Genomic DNA, 21,111 nt, shown 5'->3' with positions numbered 1-21,111 from the left:
CTGTGTGGTCACCCTATTATTAATGAACATGTTTGATACACTCTTTTGCATATTGATCAGAATTATAAATTACACATTAAAAGTGCTTATTTCGAAACTATTAAGCTATGGAATTCTTTTTGTAACTTAGATATTTTATTACTTAATTCCCAGACAATAATAATTAAACTTACTAGGCATCTACATATGAGCATTTTTGCTGCACGTATTGGAAGCTGATTTCACTCCATTTCTGTCAGCCTTGCTTTCCTTCAGCCAGATGGCTACAGTGCATTGGCTATTGGTACATTATAATGTTTTGGGCCTCAGATGTATCAGATATAAAAAGGTAATAATCCTCATCACGTTCTAAATTCTGATCTCTGAAAGGCCTGGAAACATACTTAAAAGGTGATATGGACTCCGATTCTTTATTTGTCCTTCCTCAGTTTTTATTAGTTCTTTCATTTCAGATGATCTTCATCTTTTCACTTCTCTGAGTCTTTATCTCTTTACTTTTCCCCCCATTCATTCAATTTTCTCTATTACTGGAGCACTACTCTGTCCCAGAGATAGCGTGGTGACTAAAATAAAACTATTTGCACAGTCTTTTAAATCTTTTTCTTTTTGCTATCCTTTTGTTATTCTTGCCTAGGTGACTAAAAAAATTTCCTGTTTGTCTTTCTTGCACTGTGAGCCAACTTTCTCCACAGTTCTACTTTTATGGCTTTCAAACCTAAGTGAATTAATTCACATCTCTTAAGAATCGAGAAACCTTAATATTTTAGAAATTTGCGTATCATCTATCATCAAATTTTAATAATCATGTTGTGATCTAAAGACCCTGTCTTGACACAGTAAAATTTTTTCCATCGCATTTATTTTCTTCAAATAAGTGTATTGAAGAAAATGGAGTTTATAAATTATTTTTGTTTCCTGTTTAATCATTAGTATGTAATAATATTAACGTTATTATAAGGCAAATGTTTAGTAAGTCATTTCTTTTATGGTATATAGAATATTATCAATTGTTACATGGCAAAAAATGTAGCAACTATATAATCCCATAGAAAAAATGCTTTTGCAGCTAGTGCCATGATTTGTGTCTTTAATACCTAAATAGCTTTGTGCGCACCAAGGTTGTCCCTTTGCATTTGCCATAGTCTTTCCAGTCCTGGTCCTTAGGTGGCTGGAAAATAGTAATGACTCTAGAGAATATTAAAATTATTGAGATGCTTCATTTGCATTGTAGAAATAATAGAATTCCATAGGTAATTTTCTTTTAATTACAAGATGCTAGTTTTTATTGTTTTTTTTGCAGAGAAGAAACTATCTGTGTCTAGTTTAAGGTAAGCTGGAGTAAACAAACTCCGCACTTCTCTTTCATTGAATGCAACTATAGAACGTGGGAGAATGGAACAGCTATTTGAGGATTTTAAAAAAGCAAACAGTAGCGTGAAAATTGGGAAGAAGACAAGAATTTGAAGTACCACCAAACCAGCAGTGAGTTTATTATTTTTCTCTCTGTCTCCTGGAGTTGACACAGCCCAAACTTGGGAGTGGTCATTAGGGCAGGTGTAGAGAGAGCTCTAGCAAATCCCTCTAGTTTGAATCAAGGACCAAGAAGGTCTCCTAATAATCAGAGCAAGTGGGAGTAATCACTCCTTTTAAAAAATTGTCTGCATTTTCTCCTGCCCCAGCTGCCAAGAAATTCTATCATACTGACAGTGGGGGCAGCCACAATGGCAGCAATGGCAGTTATAAAAATCTGAGATGAACCTTCCCCTCTGACCTGCAGAGCTTTTATTCCAAGAGGGTGGGGTGAACCCCATTGCTTCTTGTCTCTATCCTCCTGTTGCTCTGACCTAGAGGAAGACAGAGAAATGAAAAGTGTACAACAGAGTCAGGTAACTAAAGTCCAATCTTTCTGGAGGCAGGAATGAAGTGAGAATCACAGGGACATGAAAAGTAGCAGGGAGCTAATGGAGACGGAGGAGCTAGGGAAAGTAACACCATAAAGTTGTTTATCAACTCCATTATTCATTTCCAAGGTTTGCATGTGTGAATATGATCCTAAAATTTCTTTGAGAAATGAGCTACTAAGCTACTGAGCCACCTAGGTTCCAGACTGGATGCTAGGTGACAAATGCATAGGACAGAATTGGATAGCAATGAAAGGCTTTGGAAATTGAGACCAAAGCCCACAGAAGACTTGGAAGTTTGGAACTTACATCCTGAACCCAACTAGGTGATTTTATGCCAAAAATTAAAAAGTGTCAGCATTCTTCATATGATTTAAATAAGAGTGAGAGTCTCATAAAATCAGAATTCCAGGATACAATCCAAAATTATACCAAACCTATAAAGAAATAGGAAAAATCTCAATTTGCATGGGAAAAGACACTCAACAGATGCCAGCTCTAAGATGGTACAGATTTTGGAATTACCTGACAAAGCCTAAAATATCTATTATAAAGGTTCCAACTAGTAAGTACAAACATTCTTGAAATGAATGGAAGGACAGAAAGTCTCAGCAAATAAATAGAATATATAAAGAGAAACCAAATGGAAATACTAGAATTAAGAAAAGAATAACAAAATAATCGAAGAACTTATATGCTTATGTGCATAACCTATGGACGCAGACATTGGTATGGGGAAGGCCTGGGGGTGGGGTGGATGCGGGGTGGAGGGGATCAGTGGGGGAAAAAGGGGATCTCTGTAATACTTTCAACAATAAAGATAAATTAAAAATAAATAAAATTTAAAAATCTGTCTAGATGTATGGAATAGTAGAATGGATATGACAGAGAAAAGAATCAGTGAACTTAATGATAGATCAGAAGAATTGATCCCATCTGAGCACCAAAGAGGAAAGAAGACTGTGAAAAACGTAAGTGTAGAGTCTCAGGAATCTGTGGGAAATACCATAATAGGTCATTGTGAACAAAGAAAATTACCAAGAACTAAGAGGGACACTATATAATAATAAAAAGTTAATATACTAAGAATATATAATGACCTTAGGTGTTTCAGCACCTAATTATAGTGTTTTAAATCTCATGAAACAAAAACTGACAGAACTAACAGGAACAATAAACAAATGCAGAAGACAGAAGGAGAGAAGTATGACCAAAGACTTCTCAAATTTAGCAAAAGAATTCAAGAAGCTGAGTAAGCGCCAAACAAAAAATACCTGAAGAAATGCACAGTCAGAAATATAATCCAACATTGAAAGTCAAAGACAAAGAAAAACATGACACAAAAAACAACTTTTATTTTTAGGGGACGGTGATACTAATGACAGCAGATTTCTCATGACAAACTGTGAAAGCCAGAGGAGTGGCTCATCGTATTTAAAATACCAAACGAAAGGAGTGTCACTGTAGGTGAAGGTGAAATAAGAGAAATACTAAGATGAGGGAAAACTAAGAGAATTAATACCAAAAAAGCTACTTTAAAAGAATTGCCAAAGTAAGTAATCCTGCCAGAATACAAATTATACTTAAAGGAAACTGGGAATGTTAGGGATGAAGAAAGAGCAAAAGAAATGGCAAATATCTTGGTAAATATAATATGTAGACTTTTTTACATCTTGAGTATTTTAAGTATGTTAGACAGTTGAAAGTAAAAATTATAACATTGTCTGATGAAATTGATTATGTATGTGGATGAGAAAACTGCAATATACATGGAGGAGGGTAAAGGATCTAGATGGGATTAAATTTTATACATTTCACTTGAAGTGGCAAAATATTGATTCTAAGGAGACTTTGAAAGTTGAATAGGTATAATGTAAAACCTAGAGTAAGCAATCACTAAACAAGTCTATAGGAAGATGTAGTTAAAAAGATAATAAATAAATTTAAAAAATACTAAAAAATTTGAGACTTTTTCCAATTTCAAATGTGTTCCTTTTTTCCCAAAAGAGCAAAAAAGAAGGGAAAGGGAAACAGAAGAAAGGAAAATGGGGTACAAACAACATCAACAACAAAAAAGAAGTAGCAGAATGGTAGACCTAAATCCCAACATACCAGTAATTATATTAAATATCAATGACCTAAAACACACCATTAAAAAGAAAGAGATGGCCCGGCCAGGCATGGCTCAGCAGTTGAGCGTCGACCTAGGATCCAGGTAATCGGGGTTTGATTCCTGGTCAGGGCACATGCCCAGGTTGTGGGCTCAATCAATGACTCTCTCATCATTGATGTTTCTATCTCTCTCCTTCTTCTTTCCTCTCTCTGAAATCAATAAAGATATATTTAAAAAAAAAAAAAAAAGATGGCCAGAATGGATTAGAAAAGCAAAGACACAAGTCTTTGCTGTCTGCAAGAAACTCACTTGAAATATAATAGGTAGGTTAAGAGTAAAGAGGTGAAAAATACATGCCATGAAAAAACTGGTAAAAATGAAAAACACTCAAATGGCTGTATTAATATGAGACAATTTAGATTTCAGAGCAAAGAAAATTGCCAAGAACTAAGAGAGACATTATATACTAAGAAAAAGGTAAATGTACTAAGGAGGCATAATGATCTTAAATGTTTTAGCACTTAAAAATAGTGTTTTAAAATTCATGAAACAACTGACAGAACTAAAAGGAAAGATGGACAAATGCACAATTATATTTGGAAGATGTCAGCGCTCCTCTTTTAGTAATTAACAAACTCAGTCAACAAAGTCAGCAAGCATATAAGAATTGAAGAGCCCTGGCCAGTGTAGCTCAGTTGGTTGGGCATTGTCCCGTACACCATAAGGTTGCCAGTTCCATTCCCCAGTCTCCATCCCCACTAGGGGATGTGCAGGAGGCAGCTGATGGATGTTTCTCACATTAATGTTTTTCTCCATCTCCCTTCTACTCTCTCTAAGAATTAATAAAAAATCTTTAAAAGAAAATAATTGAATAACAATATTAACATTGTTATACACTACTCTACCCAAAATAACAAAATAGACAGGCTTTTCAAGCAACATGGAAAATTTTCCAAGAAAGGACATTTTACAGCTTATAAAACAAACTTTTAAAAATTTAAAAGAATCGAAATCATACAGTTTATATGTTCTTGAACATAATGGAATTAGACTAGAAATCAATTATAAAAAGATATGAAAATATTCTCCAAAATATTTGGAAAATATATTTCTAAATAAGTTATGGGTTAAAGAGGAAATTTCAAAGAAAATTGGAAAACAATTTGAACTAAAAGAAAAGGCAGCATGTAAATTATGGGCTGCAGATAAAGCAATGTGTAGAGGAAAATTTGTAGGACTAAATGTTTTTATTAAAAAGAGGAAAATGTTTTTATTAAAAGGAAGTCAATAATCTAAGTTTCTACCTGAATAAACCGAAAAGGAGGAAAAAGCAAAACAAAACAGGCTCATATCAAACAAAAGGAAGGGAATAGTAAAGATAAGAAATGGAAGGAAAGGTAAACAGATGAAGTGGAAACAGAAAAATGACAGTGAAAATCAATGAAAGCAAACTTGATTTTTTGAAAATGTCAGTAACATTTTAAATCTGATTCATTATGTGAGGCCAGCATTACCCTAATATTAAAACCAAACCAAGAAGTACAAGGGGAGAAAATAAAGCCCAGACAAATGTTTCTCATGAACATAGACACAATTATTAGCAAATTGAACCAAGATATAAGAATACAGAGAAGAACCAAATGGGGCTTATGCCAATATTTAAAAATCAATCTGTGTAATCATATTGAAAGTCTAAATATGAGAGACATGAACATGTGAACTGATGCAAAAAGAGCATGTGATAAAATTCAGCATCCAGTCACAATAAAAACTCTCAGAAACATAAGAATAAGGGAACTGCCTTAATCTGATAAAGAGTGCCTACAAAAAAGAAAAGGAAAAAAAAGATGATTAACATCACTTATAATGGAGAAAGAATGAATGTTTTCCCACTCAGACTGGAACCAGGCAAGGTTGTTCACTCTACTGTTCCTTTAGAGATCCTAGAAGTGAAATAAGGCAAGAAAAACAAATGAAAGGCATAAACTATTTTAAGAAATAAAACACTTCCTCTTTTAGAAACATGATTGTTCACATAGAAAATGACCATGAATATATGTAAAAAACAACTAAAACTAAGTGAGTTTAAGAGGGTCACAGACTAAAGTCAACAAACAAAAATCCATTATATTTTTGTGTCCTAGAATAGAATAGCTGGAAACTGCAATTTTAAATATATGTGTGTGTGCATGTATACACACAAATATGTAAACATATATATATATATATATACACACACACACACACGTAATAATATAAAATCTAATTTTAATATATGTGTGTGTACACATATGTAAAATTTATTGTAGCTCCTAAATGAAATATCTAGGTATAAATTTAACCAAATATGTACAGATTCTGTGTGCTAAACACTGCAAAGTGCTGATCAGAGCAATAAAAGAAGATCAAAATACATGGAGAGACATACTATGTTTATAGATTTGAAGACAGCATGACACAAATGCAAATTCTTCTAAAATTGATCAATAGATTTAACAGAGTTCCCATCAAAATTTGAGCACTCTTTTTGTAGATAGTAGAGGAGATGATTCTAAAATTTATATGGAAGGGCAAATAACAATAGCCAGGACAATTTTGAAAAGAAAAATAGTTTTGGAGGAATCATATTACTTGATTTTAAGACTTACTACAAAGCTTTAGTAACCAGAGAGTGGTATTAGTTAAGGGATAGGTACATGAGTCAATGGATCAAAACTGCGTTTCCAGAAATAAATCCACACAAATATGCCCAAACTACATTCGGTAAAGAAAGAATAATCTTTATATGTGCTTTATTCATAATTACTCAAAACTGGAAAGGTTGCAAATGCTCTTCAACAAGTGAATGCATAAACGATCTGTGGTATGGCCATGCAATGAAATGCTATTTCGATATAAAGAGTAATGAACCATTCATCCATCTAACAGTTTGGAGGAATCTCAAAACATTATGCTGAGGGAAAGAAGCCAGTTTCAAAAGGTTACATGCTGTATGGTTACATTTTATGACATTTTCTAATAGACAAACCTATAAGGATGATTAGACCAGGGATTACTATTGGGTAGGGTTGGAAAGTTGTAATTATAATGGGATAGCACAAGACAATTTTGGAGACTGATGGACCTCTTCTTGCTCCTAATGGTGGTGGTGGTTACACAAATCAATATGCACGTTCAAGTTAATAGAATTGTAAAATAAAAAATGTTATTGTGTATGAATTCAAAATTGAAATTAAAACAAAAAAGAAAGAAATTATATGATTATTAGATTGGCTTTTAGCATTACAACTGAGGATTCCACAAAGGTTTCTGCGGGCTGCGTCCTACACAATGGTGTCTGATCTGAACAGAACTTAAAGGGGAGGAGAGACTGAAATTCCGCCCAGACTTCACCTACCAAATTCTTCTTCTAATCCTTCTATTCATTTGGGAAAAGTTTTTTTCTCTTTTTTTTCTTTTTCTTCTTTTCTTTTAAAAAATCATCTGCACCCCCAGTGTTGTGCCTCTATTTTTATTTTTTTTAATTTTATTAAATTTATTGGGGTGATACTGGTTAGTAAGTTTACGTTTTCCATGTACGATTTATAATCCATCATCTGTATATTGCACTGTGTGCTCACCACCCAAAGTCAAGTCTCCTTCCATATATTTGACCCATTTTTACCCCTTCTACCTCCCCCCACCTCCCTTCCCCTCTGGTAACCACCATACTCTTGTCTGTAACTATGAGTTTTATGTTTGTTGCTTTCTGAGCTTCTTTTTAATTCACACGAATGCACTCTTCTTTCTGAGGCCCTGCTAAGAATCAATAATTTTTGCAGATTTTCGTGTGTATTCAAATGTATTATGTTTTAATATTTTTATTTATTTCAGAGAGGAAGTGAGAGAGAGAGAGAGCTAAACATCAATGATGAGAGTCATTGATCGGCTGCCTCCTGCCCGTCCCCTGCTGGGGATCGAACCTGCAACCCGAATATGTGCCCTGATCCTAGGTCGATGCTCAACCACTGAGACACACTGGCCAGGCTCAAATGGAGTTTTAGAATTTACACATGGAAGGCTATTTCTTTGTTGTCCCCTTTCTCCTTTACCCTTGTTTATATTCTCTCTGTTCCTCAGAACCCTGATTAATTTCCACTTTTGGACATCCCAGATTGGCACTCTAGCGTGCATGAACTTGGCAGACTTCAGTAGACCTTCATAACTTGCCTTCCTTCACTCCCTCTCTTTCTAACTTCTTTGTGGTCAAGGATCATGCTCCATGCTCTGTGTCCTCAGCACACAGCGCAGTGATTGAGCATCCCAGTTTCTCAATCTGTGTATTTCCGTATATAAATGAATTCCTGATTAGAAAACAACATCTTTCCTATGGTTTACAATAAAAGCAAGGTCAAACTTATCTTGCTTAATTCTTGGCTGCTGGTATATATCTTATTAGGCACTGGCCAGAACATAAATCAGACACTTTGTATTTCTATTTTGGCAAGACATGTTGCAGGGATATGACTTGGATACATAATTCTTAAGGAATTACTATGAAAAGTGGTTGTTCTCAGATATTTCTCTTCTCAAGGCCTTTTATTCTTAAAGATTAATTTTAATTATAGAATTTTCTTTATATTGGAGAATGTTTTAAAGGTGCTATTAAACACCATATGAATATTGAAACATGCTAAGCATATCCTTGGGAAACAAAACCTTCTTAATTTAGAAAACTCCCTGAGGTCTTCCTTATAGTTTTTAGAGTTGTTATTATAAGCGTCTGGAAGTCTAGCTGTGTTCACCACACATACAATGTTGTCAGTGAACAATAATACTTTTAAATACATCACCTCCTTTAACCCTTCAAGAGTTCTCTGTCATAAGAGATTGTTATCTCATTTTACAAATAAGACAGTTAAATTTAATATTGAATGGCTACCATGTTTCAGATATGCTAACATGTGCTTGACATATGTTATCTAAATTAATTAGCATTCTTAGGACAAATTCTTTCCAATTTTACTGTTGGGAAAACTGAGGTTCAGAAAACAGAACTAATTTTTCTATGGTCATAAAGCTAAAAATCGATCCTGGTATTCAAACCCTAGAATATTTGACACAAGAGCATTAATTCTTAAAACTTTCTTTGCATTTTTCCTTTTTTACACTTAATATAGAAAACAGGTCATGAAAAATTGTTATTGAATTCCAATCAGGATTTTAGAAAGTATCAAATAATTTTGGAGGAAATTTTTAACCAACGTACTATGAACTACCTCTGCCTACAGACCTAAAAAACTGAGATCTTAAAAATGCATCTAGAGTAGAAATCACTTGTCCCTAAGTAAACATATATTTTATTTAATAAACTATGTCAAACTTAACATTTTGAATATTAGTAGTTGACATTTAAGAACATCCAGATATTTGTAATTGTAACTGCATTGCAATCGTAATTATATTCTTTAGATTTCTCCAGGCCCTTACTTAAATAAAAACACTGATAATGCTGAGTTAAAAGGCAAGTTATGAATAACAAAATGATTAAAAATTGGCATGTGAAAAAAGAATGTTGTGGCAAATTGTTTTGAAGATTGAGTCGGCTTGTGGTTATAATGCATGCTGTCAATATTTTTACTAGTATACTAAAAAAGCAATTTATACAGCTTTTTAGTAGCATGATATTTTTAGTTTTAATTGTCCCTGCTTAATGCCTTCAGGATATGATTACGTTATAACATTATATAAATGTGTTAGCCAAAATTCCTGATTTATATGCTATCAGAACACTTAAATTTTTCCAGCTGTATCCTAAAACTTACAACACGAAAACCTTTAACTGTGATTCATCTTACCTATTTTTTTAAAGCCATGACAGTTTTTTAATCTTCGAGGCAGATGAAATCATTAAACCTAATTCTTTTTTTCTTTTTCCCCCCCGTTTGTGAGCTAAGTCAGTATAGAAAGCCTAAATACTCTGGTTTACCTCTTTTTACATTAACATAGGGATGGCAATACCAACTTTCAGCCATGTTCGTGGGAGACTGCACAGTTAAGTTCTCATTACTGATTTACAAGAATTAGGTGTGTAATCTACCACATATGGCATTTTCAATGTGCCGTGATAATTATATTTTTCAAAGTTGCACTGAAATCTAAATTAAGAATTTCAAATGGTATGTAGCATTAATGCATTAATGATAAATCAAAACCACAGTAATGTACTTTGGAGTCTGGCTTAATTTAAACTCTCTAAGGATTTGAGAGTTTAACTTCTAGAACCATCCAATAACCTGTTCTTACATTTTCTGCAGAGAGGTAAAAAGTGAATGTGAAGTAGAATAAACCTAGAATCCAATCGCAGGAGCACAAAACTATCCTGCGGATATAAATTTTCTTAATTGTTCTCCCTTTCATACAAAAACAACTCTTTCCATTGTGTTAATGTGGGGAGGAGGTGGATGGGCTTAACAATGTGGTTTATTATAAAGCTTAAAGGAAATATGGAAACAACAGAGCACCAAGCAAACTGTTTTGGAGCGCGCTCTTTCCCACAGCATCCCCTCTGTCCCTCAGGGGAGCGGGATTTAGGATCTGGCCACCTCTATTCCCCTACGCGGCACTCTCCCTCCGGACTCCCACTCTTTCACTGTTTTTCCTAAACATTTACTTGAACTATCTTTCACCTTCTTCCTACACAATATTATATTCCATTTAAAAGCTTGTCAGAGACTTGTAAGCGGTGCATATATGCTATTTAGTTCCGTAGTTCCTTGATCTTAGATGCGTCCATTATAACTTAGGATAATCATCTAAAATGAATGATTATTCACTGTTTTATTTTCCTTTAGAAACCCATTAAAATTCACACACACAACACACTTTTTAAATGTGTGTATTCACATCTGTAGTTAATTTTGTCTCAATACGCATACAGAGGTCATAAATTATACTATATTAGGCAAAGGAAATGTTCTGTCTTTCTAGCGTTTATTAAATCTTTCTCTCACAAATCCATACCTCACTTGATTCTCAGAAAATGAAAATTTATACTTGTCAATTAATGTTAATTTTCTTCTAGTTTAAATGACTGTATTCCTCCTTGTTTTTATTTTTGCTTTTTTTAAACTGATATTTATTTTTCCCAAATAGCCTCCCTGACCTCTCCTTTGTTCCCTTCCTGGTAGCTGGGGTGACGGGCTAGGGATCAGCAATCACAGTTCTTTCGCTACCTTCGGAAACCTTTGGTCTTTGCATCTTTGCAATGAATTCCTTAGTCTACATGGCAACAGAGCACACTGCTGGACTTGGCTGCTGGGAATGCTGCTGTTGGGTTCAAGTCAAGAATGTTGGCTTGGTCAAGGCCCTGTGACCTTCCTATTCAACTCTCTCCACCACACTCTTTATCTTCCCATCCACCCCAGACCCCACCTTTCAGTTCATACTGCTGCTGAGGACGCTGCCGAATTTCAGCTGCATCGTCCTCTCATTGCCTCTGTTAAACTGCCTGCCCCTTCTGGCCTCCAGGTCAGTGAGAGTGAAAGCAGGCTCAGAAATGCCAGCTCAGTCCTCTCTCCCTAGTCATGGTGGTGGTTTCATGAATTCTCTACTTGAGCCATCCTGTGTTGATTGGCCTGAGGATTTCCAATCCAAAAGTTTACCACTAATCCATATCCCTTCCCATCTGCTATCAGAGAAAAGCCTTTAGGTGACTAGAAAGGCATCAGCTACATGGACATAACAAAAGAGAAATGCACATTAATTATGACTGTATTATACAAACCATGCTTGCATTCTGATAGAGAGTTGGTCAATATCCATAATAAATAATTAAATTAATTGCTATATTAAAAAATAAAATGGCATAGAAAAAAAATCTAAGTGAAAGATAATTTGGGAGCTCCAGGTTGGGGAGAAAGGTATTTAAAATTTGGTAATCAAGAAATGTCTTGCTAAAAAAAAGTGATATTTAAAAAAGATTTGAAGAAATTCTGGAAAGAGCTATCCAGGGAGAGAATGTTCCAGACACAGTGAAAAGTGAAGAGGCCAAGACCTTGTGGTGTAAACAGGCTTGTAGCATTTGAGAAATGACCCCCCCCCCCAAAAAAACAAAACAAACAAACAGTGAAGCTGGAATAGAATAAGTAAAGGGGATAATTATAAGAAATTTCAGATTTTCTATTTCTTACTTTGACAGCTTTGGTAAATAGTAAAATTTATCGGCATACTTTTTTTTCTATTACCTTGATGCCTTTAGATAATCGTAGAGATATTTTCTTATTCATTTTGATGCTAGTAGTTTGCATTTGTCTCTTACTCTTGATCGTTTACTAGGGAATAATCAGCTTTTGCCAACTTTCTTTTACATTTATTTTATGGTTCATTTATTTTCCTTTTTATTATTTCTTCGATTTTCTTAAGCTTTGATACTCTCTTCTTTTCGCATCTCCTTGAAGAAAGCTTAACCATTGAGTTTCAGTCTTTTTTATGTTTTCTAATATATGCTACACAATTCCTTAAGTACTGTTGCTTCAGCCCACACATTTGATATGTTCTATTTTATTATTATGCTTAAAGTATTTTCTAATTTTCGTTCTAATTTCTTCTTTCACTTATGGAAGTGTATCATCCCATGTCTTGGCAGTTTAGGTTTTCCTAGTTATCTTTTTAGTTCTTGGTTTCTTAATTATTCCCACTGTGGCCAGTGAACACACTTTGGATGAGTTACACTTAAATTTATTTTTTTCACTTCTTAGTATATGGTCAATTTTTATAAATGTACCATTTACACTTAAAAAGAAAACAGTATGGAGCTTTCTCAAAAATTTATGACTAGAGCTTTAATATAATTCAGCCATTCCCCTTTTGGGTATTTATCTAAAGAACACAGGAACACTAGTTCAAAAAGATATATGTACAGTCATGTTCATTGCAGAATTTACAATAACCAAGATACTGAAGCAACCCAAGTATCCACAGATGGATGAATGGATAAAGAAGACATGATATCCCCCCCAACATACACACACTGGAATACTACTCAGCTGTAAAAAAGAATGGAATGGTGCCATTTGTGACAAATTGGATAGACCCTGAGGATATTATGCTAAGTGAAACAAGTCAAATGTAGAAAGACAGTGATTTCACTCAAGTGGAATCCAGAAAAACAAAACAAAGGAACAAGCAAAAGAACAACATACTCATAGATACAGAGGACAGATTGGTGGTTACCACAGGGTAAGGGGATTGGGGGAAGGGTTAAATGGGTGAAGGGATCAATTGTATGGTGATGGATAGTAACTAGACTTTTGGTGGTGATCACATTGTAGTGTCAAATTACAATGTACACCTGAAATGTATGTATAATGTTATATATTCATTTTACCTTAATAAAAAAAACACATGAATTTTGTCGGGTGAAATATTCTAGTACGTCAGTTAAGATATACTTGCTAATTTTTTTCAGATCTTTAGGCCCTTAATGACTTTTTTATGGTGGTTCTATCAGCGATTAAAAGAGACATGTTAAAGTCTTCTGGTTCAATTGTGGGTTTGTCTATTTTTTTCCTTAACTCTATTTATTTTTGCTTTATATATTTTTAGGTTTAGTAATTGTGGAAATACAGATGTAGAATTGTGATATCTTCTTGTTGTAGGACTCTTTTATCACAAAAATATCCTTTATCTCTCTTTATGCTTGTGGCTTAAATTCAATTTGTCTAATTTTTGTATTTGTAACATATTGCCACCCTTGCTCTGTTTCGGTTAATATTTGAATATTATATGTTTTTCTATTCTTTTACTTTTAATTTCTCTCTGTTCTCATATTTAAAGTGTGTCTCTTCTAAGCAGAATAGAGTTGGGGTTTATGTTTTTTATCTAGTCCTACAATCTTAGTTTTGATTTAGCAGAGTCATTTTATTTAATGAAATTTTTGGTATAAAATGCTATCTACTTGTTCCTTATTTGACGTTATTTCATGTTTTTCTTCTTTCTTGCATTTTAAAATAGATAAATCCAATATTTGTATGCCATTTTCTTTCTATATGATTGTTGGTTACGTAGTATTTTATTATTCTTTTGCAATTACACTACATGTTATGACATGTATCCTTTTACCATTCTCCTGATATTGCTAGAACTTTTGAACACTTGGACTCTATTTATCCCCACCTCCCACTATATATGGTCACATGTATTTTAGTTGCCTATATTTTAAATCTTAAAGACATTAAAATTAGTGTTTTGTGTACTTAATAATTATTTATAGTTACCCATTTACTTACCTTTTCTGGTGTTCTTTATCTCCTTCATCTCCATCTTTTAGTCTGGGTTTTTCCCTTCTGCTTGAAAAAATTTCTTTCATATTTCTTTATTACAGTATTTTGATATCATGAAAAGAAGGGTTTCTTTCTCCAATTTACAAAAAGATGTATTTGGATTGTGGTGGCCCAGTGAATGTGGATTTCAAGCTCCCTATTTTTATGTTAAAATGTCTTTATTTCATTATAATGTTTTCTCTAATTTTTGTCAGTGACTTTCCTCTCACTGTGGAACACTATCTTCACTTGGTTTATAATTTTTATTTGTGAGCTCATCTTCAGTGGGAATATGCTGTTTGCTGAGATGATAAAGTGTTTCATAATGTGGTATTTCATTTGTTTTTACTGAACTGACAAGGATTTTCCCAATGTGTGACCAAGTTTTACATTATATTCACGGCTTAGTATTTGTGTATGGATCTCATTTCCTGACTCACTAATACCTGTCTCTGTAGATATTTTGAAACACACCCATTATTTAATAAGACTGGTATCTTATCTGATACCCAGGCTGTGACATCAGTAACTCATGATCTTAACACTCCACATTTGAATTTTTAAGCTTTATTCGTATACTTGGGAATTTTTTTTCTTCAAGCTAACTATGCACTAAAATTTTTGTGTATTACACAAAAGGAGGTTCAGTCTACTGTGATGCAAGAGCACATAAATAACATTTTAATGTCTATAAAATATTCTTCAGTATTTGACTACAGAGATTCACTGTACATTTTATTAAACTAATATTTCTTTTGGTTACAAGTCACTTTTTTCTTAATATTCATAGAAACTGTACTGTTAAGAATGTTATAGATTAGTTAAATGTTTAAGAGAACCTGGAAGCCTGTTTTTAAAATACATTTATAACTATATGATATTAAACTCATTACTTATATAATTGTACTTTTATATTACTAGATCATCATCTCTTTTAATGGAACAGAGACAGATAATTAACAAACTAGTAAGGCAAGTTATTTTAAAATATGTTTAAAGTGCAAATTTAATGTAATCATGTAAATGGTTTTCATATTGTCTGGGTACCATCATTAATAATTCTATATATTTTTTTTCTAATTAGTGGATGAAATAAGTTTTGACTCTTCAAAATTACCTTTTTCAAGGCCCTGCATTGAATCACATTTTACATTAATCTTTGTTTCAGGAAATTTAACCTATGTAATTCCTTTAACACACTCCTTCTTGAGGATATGCTAAATACAGTGTTGATGCATGACATGGCTTGCACCTTTAAAGAACCTAAGCTGCCCCTCTTTGGGTGACATCAGCTCTCATAAGCATCCCCTCACCCTTTTTCCTCATCAGTCTTTTGTTCAGGAATCACCCCAACCCCCAGTTCCCAGTGCCTTTCCCTGGCTACCCTCTGCCTGCTCAGTGATAGCAACAAGCTATTTCCTTTTCTAAAAGCCTTTTCTGCCTTGATTTTTCCATGTGAGATGTGTCTTTTATTCTCCATAATATCTTATGTACATCTTTACGTGTTGATCACATTGTAGAATGAGTGTGTGGTTCATGCTTCCGAAGGCACGCTCAGCATGTATTCATTGTTGCCTTGTCCTACTACATTACTTGTTCCATTAGGCCTCAAGGAATAGTAGAACTCATAGGTAAGTAACTCATAGTGCACAATCGTAAGATAAGTAACTTACCTAGGACTGTGCCAGGATTTTGTTCCAGGAGAGCAAGGATTTTGAACTTAGGTAGTCTAGCTAGTGGTTAAAAGCAACAGTTTCTGAGCTGGATGACTGACTGACTTTTGTGAGGATACATCCGTCTGCTCACATACAAACACTGATTTCCCAATTAGTCCATTGTTGTGACATGCATCCTGTATGGTTTTAAGGGTCTTTGATCATCTTGATAAGGCATATCATAGCATGTCCTAAGATAGTATGCTTGTTTCCAAGTGAGAGATCCTGTTGGCTCCTGGTGCATGCCTTGATTAATTTTTAGGTGATAAATTAAAGGTTATTTTGGTTTCCTGTGTATTTTCAGAGTTTTTAAAATTAATATTAAAAGAGTGCTTTAAAAAGGGTCTGTATAACATCTATCTTTAAGTATCAGACATATTAAATCCTTTCTCCTTCTAACCTCTACCCTTTATCATAATCGGAAACGTGTGGGCTTTGGAAAGGGATTGAAAAGCATGGGCTTTTAAACAGAATAATGCAAGTCATTTAAATTAGTCCTGGTTACACTCATTCTCAGTGACTTTCAAGTCAAAGAAAACCTTGGTATGCCAACTGTAAGAAGAGTGAACTTAAATTTATCAGAGCCTTGGTGAAAGATTCAGACTTAACAGTCACACAAAAGAATAATAATAATAGAAGGTCATTTGGGTTGTTAAATTACACCCTGATCTCTGAGAGATTTTATTAATTGCTATTCAAATTTCATAGACGTAGCATCACATTTATGCCTTTAATTTTGTTGTTAAGAACTATAATAAATATTTACATGAATTTGGAAAATGGGAAAAGAGGAGGAAAAGTTACCTATAATCTCTCCACATAATATAATTGCTATTAGCTAATTAGCATGTTTATGTAATCTTTCTGTTCTCCTATTAAAATGCCATTATAGTTTTTAATACTTGGTCATAATCATACCTCTATGTCAACATGTACTCATCACTTTTGAATTATATTTTATATACATTTATTATTTTGTAGTATAAATATATATCTTACATAGTAAATTGTAATCTTTATCACCATAGTATTTTACATGACGACACTATAGTCACTGATTTCCCATTACCTAGATTTAGGACCCCAGAGAGGTCACTGTTCATTGTTTCTCTTGCCCTTTGCCATAGGCTGGTGCCAGGCAGATACCAAAGCTGTATGTCTGTTGCATTCCTCTCACTTCCTGCTGCTGGTTATAGATCAAAATCTCTCCTGTTCTCATATAAAAACTCTTCATGTGAAGCATACGCTCTTGAGTTTTACAATCGTGTCCCTCCCTGTCACTGCGATTGATGAACTAATTGATTCTCGCCCATGTGTCCTACGGATGCTAGCCACCTTTCCCACCTTCTCAAGTTCACTGTGGTCATGTTGGTGTAATCAGCCCACCCAGCACTGCGTAATCATTCTGTGACCTCAATATTGATGACCTCTACTTCTGCCCTTCTTTACTCTCATGGCAATACCTAATTATGTCATGAAACTTCACCTCTGAAATCTCAGTCTCGGAAAGCCCCACCCTTTTATTACAGTTTCCAGTACTTTTTTGGAAAGTGTCTGTTCTTTTTCAGTGTTCGTTGATGTCCCCATCCTCCTAACAACTGGATTCCACTCTTCAAGTCGTCAGGCTCCATTTGACTGTACTTCTTAACTTATCTAGCACAGAGCCTACAAAAGTTCTATTCTTTCTTTCCCTTTCAGTTTTACTAACAACTCTTATATCCTTTGATTCTTCCTTTATATCTGATCTACAAAATCTCAACCCAAATTCAATCCAAATATTACCCTTCTCTGTTTTAGCCAGTAGGTTGGACACTCACACTGGGTATATTAGTGCTATTCCGGGCTTGTGCTCTCAACCACCATCTGAACCATCTGTTTTCTGATCAATTTACATCAAGTTTTCCACTAATATTTAATCAGCTGTCTTTCCCTTTCTCTCAGTTGTTATCCTAATATTTTTTTTCTATTTCAAAAAATACTATTCAACTCCTATCCACCTTTGACCCATGCATCAAATAACATTCCCTCTTTTTCACTGAGACATACAAGAATTCAGAAAGTAATTTTCTTAAGCTATATCTATGGAAGTCCTATAGCAATCACATTCTATCGTGGAACTGGAAACATTTCTGTTAAAGTCAGCAGGAAAAACAAGGAGCTCAGTATCACACACATATTTCACCTGTTTGTTGGAAATCTTAGCCAGTGTAGTAAAATTACAGAAAAATATATAGTGTGTGTGTGTATTGCATATGGCTATGAGATTTAGTTGTGGTGAAAAAAGTGGTGAAATATATGAGCATCCTAAGGGAAATCTTGTACCACACAGTAGTTATTGGCATGCTAATTACAGTTGAGCTTAATTTAGTATTTTTGTGGGACTTTTAATCTCAAATTATATCTCTATAAAAAAGTTTAAAAGCTCAGGAGAATTTTAACACTCTATTGATAGGAGCTACTTTTCTTTTACCTTCCTTCTCTCCCTCTCTTCTTTCTTTTCTTTACTTATGACACAAGTTTAATTAACTTCCAAATCTTTATTTTCCATTTTTTGTTGTACTTATAAATGCATGACTTAGCTATCTTAAAATTCACATTATGTTTAAGAATTTTTAAAGTTTGTTGTTTAATGGAACTAGATAAAGAATGTTTTCGCCACTTCCTTTCCTCCCTTCCCCACCCCCTACCACATTTATCACTATATCCATCTTTCCTTCCTGCTTTATCTGATTTAACCCTGGAGTACTTTCAATTCCCTTAATAAGCAAAATGAAATAGTAGGGCTTATCATCTGTCCACTCATCCATTACCCACCCATCCACCTATCCATTCATAAAGAAGCCATTTAATCCATTTGTAGATTTAAAATTTCTATAAAATCTATTTTGATTTCTAAATATATAGAGAAAATAACATCTATATGTATATTTTGTCTCTTAGCAGTGCCTGTTATATTTTTAAAATAATATGCTTATACTATATTTTGCTTAAGGAATATATCTCATTTCCCCGATAGGCCAGTGAATACCAGGCCTTGACATTCTGTATGAAGGTTTGAATGAGTATTAGGTGATTTCAAATATACTTTCATCTAATCTCCATTTTCAGCCCTCCAGCAATGCCTCTCCTCCAACCTTGTGTGCCTCAGTTCTTGAGCCTCTCTGGAGTTCTGCCTCACTCATAAAATGCTTCTCCCTGTCATTTGACTGTGGCTCCACTAATTCACTTCATATTCTTCTGTGAATTTTCTATTTTTCCTAAATATGGGCAAGGTGATTTATCCTTTTATTTAAATTTAATTATTCTTTACCATCACATTTTAAGTTTCTGGAGAGAGGAGAAAACTCACAAGCAGTCAGCTAACCACCTTTAGCTAGGGGCAACTCTGCACTAAATTGTTATCAAAAGCAAAATACACGTTGGCTGGTAGAAGGATTCCAAGTTGGGTTCAAACTCCTATCGTATTTAGTAGTCATGTGATTTTTGGGAAGTCATTTTGCCTGTTCAGGCCTTAATATTTTCATAAAATAAGATTAAATGTATTTTATAAGGATATGACAATTAGAGAATATACAATGAATTCAACCAATACTAGGTATTATTTGAATAACTGTTATTATTTGAAAATGCATTAAAACTTGCACTTAGAAGATTTCAATCCCTTGTGTTAAATTATATTAATTCAGAGGTATACCTGAGTTGGTAAAATAGTACGTAAATCTTTGGCTAAAGAGTAATCAGTGATTTCAGATATTATCATCTTTACTGATTATTTAAACCAAAAGATCAAATATCTTGCCAGAAGTTTTATCTTAAATAACACTTCAGTATTATATACTCTGAGGTCAGGCCTTCTTATCAGCCAAGACATTTTCAAAGGAAACATTTTCAATTTTGCAAATATCACAGATCATTTTTATGTCATATTACTTAAAATGGTATTTTACAACATTAAATTTCAAAATTTATTAACTCAAAATATAAATGTAAGTACAAGAATGTCCTATATGCAGTTTATTTTATTTTAAGCTATTTCTTTGAGGTTAGATTCTTCATAAGGATTAAAACACATTTAACATAATCATTTCTTTTTTATTTACTCTTCATTTATCCTAAATTACAATGAAAAGTGGTAATTATAAAATGTATTCTTACTGTATGCCCTTTGAGAATTGGATAATTGATAAAATAATTTCATTTAAAATATGAATTTCAAAAGACTATTAACAATTTATGAGTGACTTATACATATGCATTTCCCCCTAAAATTCCATTTATAAAGGCTAGATGTCATATTTTAGCATTGACATTTTGTTTCTTCACTTTTCCTTCTTCTATTAGTAGTGAGCATAAGTATTTGCATTTTAATTTTGACATACATAATTAATGTTTGTGTTTTCTAGGTATAGCATACTTGAGTGGTATGTGTAGTGAAAAGAGAAAATGTATTATTGCTGAAGACAATGGCCTGAATCTTGCATTTACAATTGCTCATGAAATGGGTCACAAGTAAGTAAAAATTCTGGCTATGCTAGCAAATTAGCACATAACTTCGCAATTTGAGTTACTGAGTTACTTGTATATATATTTCGTTGTTGTTTTTCAAATCTTCACTTGAGGATATGTTTTTATTGAGTTTAGAGAGAGAGGGAAGAGAGAGAAACATTGATGTGAGAGAGATACATCAATCTGTTTCTTCCCCTACGTGCCCCCATTGGGGATCTAACCTGCAACCTGGGCATGTGCCTTCACGGGAGAATCGAACACCCAACCTTTTGGTGTGTGGGACAACACTCCAGCCAACTGAGCAATCCAGCCAGGGAGCATATACTTTGGTTTTTTCCTTTGGGGTCAAGTTTTTTAAAAATTAGGGAAACAAGAAGAGGTGGGGAAGACCTTCTAAATTGAAAAGGTGTTTTCTGAATTTTGTAAACATTCCTGATGGACTGAATAACACTTTATTGCATTATTAAAATTCTCCTCAGGACAGTAATTACGTGGCATATGATTGATTTCACTGCACATTTTCAAATGAAATAAACATTGTAATAATCATGACACTACAAAGCTATGTATATTTA

General features: G+C 33.8%; 1 protein-coding gene across 1 annotated transcript in view; it reads left to right on the top strand.

Annotated features, from left to right (window-relative positions):
* ADAMTS19 (ADAM metallopeptidase with thrombospondin type 1 motif 19) overlaps positions 1–21,111 on the top strand; it is a 219,007-nt gene that overhangs the window by 80,546 nt on the left and 117,350 nt on the right. The window contains exon 8 of the mRNA XM_087816415.1: positions 20,434–20,539. Coding sequence (XP_087672541.1) covers positions 20,434–20,539 — 106 coding nt within the window. The remainder of the gene's footprint in view (positions 1–20,433; positions 20,540–21,111) is intronic.

Source organism: Miniopterus natalensis, chromosome 4, assembly GCF_054644295.1.
Source record: "Miniopterus natalensis isolate mMinNat1 chromosome 4, mMinNat1.hap1, whole genome shotgun sequence".
In the NCBI taxonomy this organism is placed as follows: Eukaryota; Metazoa; Chordata; class Mammalia; order Chiroptera; family Miniopteridae; genus Miniopterus; species Miniopterus natalensis.
This window is presented reverse-complemented; position numbering and strand designations above follow the sequence as displayed.